This window comes from Medicago truncatula, chromosome 5 (assembly GCF_003473485.1).
Source record: "Medicago truncatula cultivar Jemalong A17 chromosome 5, MtrunA17r5.0-ANR, whole genome shotgun sequence".
In the NCBI taxonomy this organism is placed as follows: Eukaryota; Viridiplantae; Streptophyta; class Magnoliopsida; order Fabales; family Fabaceae; genus Medicago; species Medicago truncatula.
In genome coordinates this window covers 20,857,075-20,865,006 of record NC_053046.1, presented here as the reverse complement: position 1 = coordinate 20,865,006, position 7,932 = coordinate 20,857,075, and the positions used below count along the sequence as shown (strand labels likewise).

Genomic DNA, 7,932 nt, shown 5'->3' with positions numbered 1-7,932 from the left:
TTTTTGTTTTGAGGAGGCCTGAACAAAAGAGATGAATTTAGAGGATGTTATTCGTAATACATGGACCGGTGGGAGCAACAACCTCGCTGGTCGGATTAATGGCATGCAACATTTGAATAGCTCTTTTGAACATCTCAATATGAGTTTTGTTCGAAATGAAATCAAAAGAATTGAAAAGCTTCTCAAAGATAGTAACTTGTGGTCTAGCTCCCGTGAAGATCTGATTCGCTTCAAAACCCTTTAAAAGCAATTAGAAGAACACCTGAAAGCAGAAGAAACTATGTGGAGACAACATAGTAGGGCAGTGTGGCTTATTGAGGGGGATAAGAACACAAAAATTTTCCATGGTAAGGCTAATCAACGGAGGAAAACAAACGAGATACAAAAGCTTAAGGATAGTGATGAAGTATGGTGGAAGGGAGAAGACCATGTTGAAAGGATTCTAATTGACTACTTCTCTGATAATTTCTCTTCTTCTAATCGGGGTGATATTGATGTTGTGTGTGAGGTAGTGAGAGGGAAATTGAACAATGATCATAAAGGAATGTGTGCTATGAGTTTCTCAAATCTTGAGGTTAAAAAAGTTATTTTTCAGATGCATCCGCTTAAAGCCCCCAGACCAGATGGTCTCCCATCTTTATTCTTCCAAAAGTATTGGCACATTGTAGGTGGAGAAGTTCAGAACTAAGCTCTTGATGTCCTTAATAATGATAGGAGCCTAGAGGATACGAATAAGACCTATATCTCTCTCATACCAAAATGCAAGAATCCATCATCTCCAAAGGACTTCAGGCCAATTAGCCTTTGTAATGTGGTGATGAAAATCGTAACCAAAACCATTGCAAATAGGTTGAAGGCAATCTTACCGGATATAATTGATGAAGAACAAAGTGCATTTGTTAAAGGGAGGTTAATCTCTGATAATGCACTTATTGCTATGGAACGCTTTCCTTGGATGAAAAAGAAGAAGAAGGGAAAGAAAATAATGATGCCTCTAAAGCTAGACATGTCAAAGGCCTATGATAGAATTGAGTGGAGTTTTGTTCGGAGATTGATGGAGGCCATGGGATTTCCTGAGACCTTTATTGATCTCATTTTAAGATGTATCTCCTCTGTTTCTTATCAGATTCTGATTAATGGCCAACCTAGCAAGCTTATCTCACCTGAAAAGGGTCTCGGACAGGGAGACCACCTATCCCCTTACCTGTTTATTTTATGTGTTGACGTTTTCTCAGGATTGTTGTCCAAGGAGGCCAAGCTTAATAAGATTCATGGTATTCAAGTGGCTAGGAAGGCGCCCAAGATATCACATTTGTTATTTGTTTATGATAGTTTGTTGTTTGCTTGTGCTAACATAGTAGAAGCTGAGAGAATTTTGCAACTTCTTCATTCTTATTAGAGGGCTTTTGGTCAAGTTGTCAATTTGGACAAATTAGAGACATCATTTAGTCGAAATGTTCGTGAAGAGGAAAAAGAAATGATCTGTAATCAGATGAATGTAAAGACTGTGATGTCTCATACTAGATACCTGGGCCTCCCAGTTGTGTTTGGTAGATCCAAGAAGGAGATTTTCTCTTTCGTTATTGGCCGTGTCTGGAAGAAAGTGAAGGGATGGAAAGAAAAATTTCTTTCAAGGGCTGGGAAAGAGGTGTTGATCAAAGTTGTGGCACAAGCCGTTTCGAGCTATATTATGAGCTGCTACAAATTACTGGAAGGTTGTTGTAACGAGATTGAAGGCTTATTGGCAAGATTCTGGTGGGGTTCAAAAGAAGGGGAACAGAAAATTCACTGGATGAGTTGGGAGAGATTGTCTAAAGCTAAGATCAAAGGGGGATGGGTTTTCGAGGGTTTAGTGATTTTAACAAAGCACTTCTCGAAAAACACTGTTGGAGGCTCTTGACTTGAGAAGACAAGCTTATGGGGAAGATTTTTAAGAGTCGATATCACCATAGAGGAAGCTTCTTGAATACAAAGTTGGACTATTCACCCAACTATGCGTGGAGAAGTATCATGAGTGCTAGAGAAATTTTTATGAAAGGGAGTAAATGGAGAATTGGAAATGGGGAAAAAATCAGGGTCTGGCATGGCGATTGGCTTCCAAGCAAGGGCAGCACAATAGTCCAAAGTCGAATCGGGACACTTCAACAAGATGCTTATGTGAGCACGCTTATTGATCAAGACACTAAACAGTGGAATAGAGACTTGGTCTTCTCCAATTTTAATTCATTTGAGTCAAGACACATTGTTAGTATTCCTCTATCTTGTAGGCTCCGTAATGATTCCTTGGTATGGTCTGGAGAAAAGGACAGGAAATACTCTGTGCGTTCAGCTTATCATGTATTAGGGGATGAAAGAATGAACAATTTACCAGGATCATCTCATGACCCCCATGCAAAGTTGTGGAAATATTTATGGCGGGTGAATCTTCCAAACATAGTAAAGAATTTCATTTGGCGGCTGTCAAAAAACATCATACCCACAAGAGCAAATATGTGCAAGAAAGGAATTAAAATTGAACCGTTATGCCCAATGTGTAATTCTGCCACTGAGACAATTCAAGATCTCTTCATGGATTGTAATTTTTCCAAGCTTACCTGGTTCTTATCTAGCCTCGGGATCCATGTTCCTTCAAACCTCGCTTTAAACAATTGGCTGCTAATTTGGTTGGAAAAGAAAGATATGCTCGGTTCACAATTATTTTGCACTAATCTTTGGAAAATGTGGTTTTATAGAAACCAAGTGGTGTTTAATCAGATCAGTCCCTACCCCCTGATGTCGCTAATGCAGCGTTATATTTTATTGTTGAATTTAATCACACCATGCCAAAGAAGCGGAGTCAGTTGCAGCCACACATTGCGGCCGCTCCGAGTCTTATCTGTAATGCTCATATTATTCAGGTTGATGCAGGTTGTTTTCCGCAAGGTTTCAAAATCGCAATCAAAATCGATGGACTTTGCCTATTTTAGGATTCTACTATGGATTTAGGTCGTTGAAGGTGAAGAAAGTCGCAAAATTCTGGATTTTAGGATTTAAGTCGGGATTTTGACAACAATTAAACCCTAAAAAGTGCAAGAAACTAACATTACTGATAAGAAGAAAAAAAAACTACATTTGCTAGTATCTACACAAGGTCATTGAGATACCAGGCAAAGAAAAAAAGGGATCATTCATTTAGCATCTGAGTCATGATTTCCACCTTAAGGTGTTAGCTACTCTTCCTCATCATCATAATCTAGCCTATTACCTAGGTTTGCTGCAAGCTGCAACGTGTCAATCGTCATCTTGTCGACATCAGAAAGGAATAACCTGGAATTTCTTCATGTTGCATATCTGTTGTTGCAGCAGGCTCAGGCAATGGGGCATGAGTAGGTATATCCATGCTTGTATTGTTTTTCTCCTCGTTTACACGTAAGTTGGCATTCAGATCAATGTTTCGGAGAGATTGAGTACTTTCTTCGTGAGCTGCAATATTTTCCTTTGATAACTCCTTTGGTTCTGAACCATTATCTATTGACATTCTTTTATTGTGGATGTCTTTGCTAGTTTGCTGAATTGAAGTGCAAAGGTTCAGATTTAACCTACTGATGTAAGGTTTCTCTTTCTGCAGTTCGAGCCCCTCGACCGCGGCCTCTTCCTCTACCCCTTCCTCTTCCCCTACCAGTACCGCCAGTGTGGCCCAACTCAAGCTGCAATCAAACAAAATTAACCATCATCGATCATGACTAAAAACTGCAACAGGTCTTAGTTTAGATTACCTTCTAGATTCTTACAATTTTTTAACCGAGATAAACATTTGATTCCCAATTGTAAGGTTATAGGTGCTTATGAATAAAGAGGCTCCATGAAGTGACTTATTTGAATTTATATACTGGCATAAGCACATGTGAGACCTGATAAAATACACTGCTTTTAGCTTATTTCCATGTGTTCATTAGGGTAGCATACGAAAACAATGACTTTATTTTATCTTTTTCTATAGAAATAACATACATAAACACTTAAATGATAAGAACTTAGCCTTGTATAGGTTTTCGATAAAAGGGAAATTACCATTTTACCCCGCTTAGCCTCTTCATCGCTGTCATTGCAACCATCACCAGCAGCTTTCCTGATAAATATTCTTAACGGTTTTAATTGCTTATTTGCATAGATAAATTAGACAAGATAAATAAAAATATAAAAGCTACTGGCTATGAAGCACAGACACTACTTAAAAGATGTTGTAGCTTTGTACACAATGTTTCCTGAAATTTTTGTTCACCACTGGTTAGACTAGGCTCACAGTACATTAAAGATATATATCTAAAATCTGCTTCAAATGGAGAAGTGTTTTGACTAGCTTCTCTTAAACATTATTTTGTATCGATGATTTTTTTTTTTAAGAATTGAGGTTACTAAAATTTCTGATTCTTATCTCTCAGTCAAAGACGGTCAGATCTATTTTGTGTTTACTTTTAAAAAAAAAGGTGACACCTAGGATGCCTTTAAAAATTGGTGGACAATTAACCCAAACCAATAAGAAACAGCCATGTGTCCTCCATCATAAAAATAAAATTTATTATTTTATTTTACAATTTTAGCATGTATTTTATTATTTTCATATTCACCCCAATTTTAAATTAATGACATTTTACAAACCATCAAATTAATTAGATTTTTCTTTCAATCCAAACTCTCCAACCCCCCGTTTTTTTTTTTTCAAATCTGGGTTCATCCTTCATGTTCTTCAATTCATCTTCTTCAACCATTCAAAGAACAATGACATGCATTCATTCCAATTAAGAATGGCTTTACAAAAATCATTAAAAATAAAAATATCACCCATAGGAATCAAACCAAGGCACACACACTCTAGATCATATAACTTAACCACCTGACCAATACTTCTTTGATAAAATAAATTGGAATACAAAATACTTCTTTGCAGCGTTTTATAATCCAAGTTTTAGTAAGGAAAAAAACAAATTTATATGTGTATACCTTTTGTTTAGGGAATATGTGTGTGTGTATATATGAAATTATAAATATTTCTAAAATAAAACAATATGAATTCATTCATTTGATTTTTTTATATTTTAAATATTATTCTTTTATATAAATTCATACTATTTATCTAGATTCGATGAACTGCAAAAAAAAAAAAATTTGTGATCAACCGAATTATGATTTATTTTAAGTCCAACATTTTTTTGAATCAGATGAACTATTTAAAGGTACTAAATAAAAATTGTCAAGATAAATGTAATGTTTCTATTAAATATTTTTTCCTTTTATATGTAAAAAATCTGTTAAATATTTGCATTGCGCTCACTGAGGATTTTATTTGCTTATATCTTCCGATGTAAATTTTATGCTTTTTTTTTTTTTTGGCAAAAGAGTAGCTAGCATTAGCAAAGAGCTAGACTACCAAAAGATATATTAAAAACAAAAGGGAAACAAAACCAAACAAAAGGAGGGGGACAAGAACCAAAACCTCCTTAAAATTTTGGTTAAAATAATGGGCGTTCAAAAATATTTTGGTTATAAATTTATAATATATTAGATAATTTATTGACATTACATTGCTTAATTGATTATGAAAAAAGCCTCAAGTTCTCTTGGTCATAGATTCAAATCTCGATCAACACCTTAGTCAATACAAAATCAATTTCTTTTAATGTCTTTTTATAAGTACTTGGTTTAAAAAAAAAATTAAAAGGCCTAAATAAAAAATTTCTTTAGGCCTATTATTCTATGGAAAATGTTAACAAGTGCCCTTAGAGCATTGTTTAAGCATTAGAAGTAGCAAATTTTACTATGAATTTTATATGTATATGACATGTATTTTCAAGACAAAGTTTCTTCTTGTAGATTTCTTAAACAATGTCCTTAGGGCACTTGTTAGGAAAACCCTCTATCTATTAGCCCCGACCTATTTTAAAGGTAACACGTTTTGCATAAAACAAATAAAATTGCACTGAGAATGAAACTTGTTATATCACAAAAATGATAAAAAAAAATATGAGGAAGAAAGGAAGATCAAATTCATAATTCTTGCGATCAATATATGATAATTTACTAAAAAAAATGATGATTTACTATAAAAAAATTAATAATAAGGCGCTATATCCTTATTTTTATTATTCAATCAACATAAATTGATGTACAAGTTAAGATTATTATTCTCATCAATAAATTGTTTTTTTTTCCTTCTTTTCGAGTAGATGTTGCATGTGCTACATAACAACTTTTCGATTCCAAGAAAAATATTCTAAGGATGCCTCCTTAGTCCTACATGGAGGAAATTGGAGGAGTGTTCCCGCCTATTGGAGGAACAATCGGAGGAATGACCCCACCTACTGGAGGAACAATCGGAGGGATGATCCCGCCTACAGGAGGAACAATCGGAGGAATGATCCCTCCTACTGGTGGAATAATCGGAGGAATGAGCCGTCCTACTGGTGGAACAATCGGAGGAATGACCCCACCTACTGGAGGAACAATCGGAGGAATGACTGGAGGAACAATCGGAGGAATGATCCCGCCTACTGGAGGAATAATCGGAGGAATGATCCCGCCTACTGGAGGAACAATCGGAGGAATAATTGGAGGGAAAATTGGAGGAATGATCCCGCCTACTAGAGGAACAATCGGAGGAATGATTGGAGGAAAAATCGGAGGAAGAATTTGACCATTTGTGAACTGCAAAGCAACAAAAATAATTAGTAACATTGGAATTGATCATGAGAAAGCAATTTTGGAGATTGAAAGCATCGTACTTGAGAAATAGAGAAATGATATATTTGTATTGAAACATATATGATCTACTTCTTGTTATATATAGCGACAAACATGATGAAGAATAATTTTTTTTCATTAAAAATTACAAATAATAATTAGTTTTTTTCTTCATATTAATTAGCTATTTGACCATAGGTGTTATACTAATTAGATATTTGACCGTATAGGTGGTATAGTAAATAAGAATATTGATTTTTTATATGAAGAATATTGTTGTTAATAATAAAAATAATAATAATAAAATGGAAGTTTTTGAGATGGTCAAAAACAACTTTGTATATATATATATATATATATATAAAGAGTTTAATGGTGGATTGACGATTTAAAACAACCTTGCATACACAACCAATCAAAACATTTTAAATTGCCACGTAAATTAAAAACATTATTTGATGTGACGATTCTAAATATTTTGATCGGAGGTTGTGTATGCAAAGTTTTTATGGTCCTCCTTCAAACAAAATTAGACTGTCAACCCACCACCATTTAACTCATATATATATATATATATATATATATATATATATATATATATATATATAAATCAAAGTAGGGCGGAAGCAAATATAATTGTAAAAGAGACATCACTGGATCATGGAGGAAATGATACCCCCTCGCCAACTTTCTACGTGAAGGTGATGTTTCTCTAATAATTCAAAGTAGCTTGCATAAATCCTTCTAAAAGAAGGAAAGAACTAATTGCATAAATAGGAGGCATCATCAAAACATGGAGGAAAGGATACACCCCGTTGACTTCCTACGTAAAGATTATGTCTTTTAACTTATAAATTTGCAGCACTACTTAAGGTGATCATGGAATCTAGAAGGAAAGGATACCCCCTCGCGGACTTCCTATGAGAAAATGGTATCCCCTAAGCAATCTGCAGCCCCCAAGGCATTTAAATTGTCAATATAAATCTAGCTAATTCTCATCTCTCTTATATGAAATGAAGAAAGGACTTTTCTCGGTTGGTTGAGTACTAGGATTAGAACCTGTTTCCTCATAATATCTATGTAACGCCCCGTTTTCCCAACATAAAAATTTCATAAAAATAATCAGAGTATTCACATAAACGGAATGTCACATTCTTTTCTTAAAATCATAAACTGAATAAATAACTATTTATCCTTTAAAATTCAATAACAAAA

At 34.6% G+C, this 7,932-nt stretch overlaps 1 protein-coding gene and 1 long non-coding RNA gene across 2 annotated transcripts; one reads left to right on the top strand and one right to left on the bottom strand.

Moving 5' to 3' along the window:
* Nucleotides 1-2,943: 2,943 nt before the first annotated feature.
* Nucleotides 2,944-4,117, bottom strand: LOC11426678 (uncharacterized). The gene is made up of 3 exons (XR_005646381.1): nucleotides 4,051-4,117; nucleotides 3,579-3,686; nucleotides 2,944-3,507 (listed from the first exon to the last, which is right to left on the bottom strand). It is a non-coding gene; the product is annotated as an uncharacterized lncRNA (long non-coding RNA).
* Nucleotides 4,118-6,274: 2,157 nt separating this feature from the next.
* LOC112422084 (uncharacterized transmembrane protein DDB_G0289901-like) lies at nucleotides 6,275-6,670 on the top strand. Its single transcript, XM_024784827.1, has one exon. It carries the CDS (start codon nucleotides 6,275-6,277, stop codon nucleotides 6,668-6,670), a length of 396 nt encoding a protein of 131 aa, XP_024640595.1.
* Nucleotides 6,671-7,932: the final 1,262 nt, after the last annotated feature.

Bases quoted from the DNA above. Each gene is read 5' to 3' on its own strand.
- LOC112422084 (XM_024784827.1), top strand. From the start codon at position 6,275: ATGGAGGAAATTGGAGGAGTGTTCCCGCCTATTGGAGGAACAATCGGA.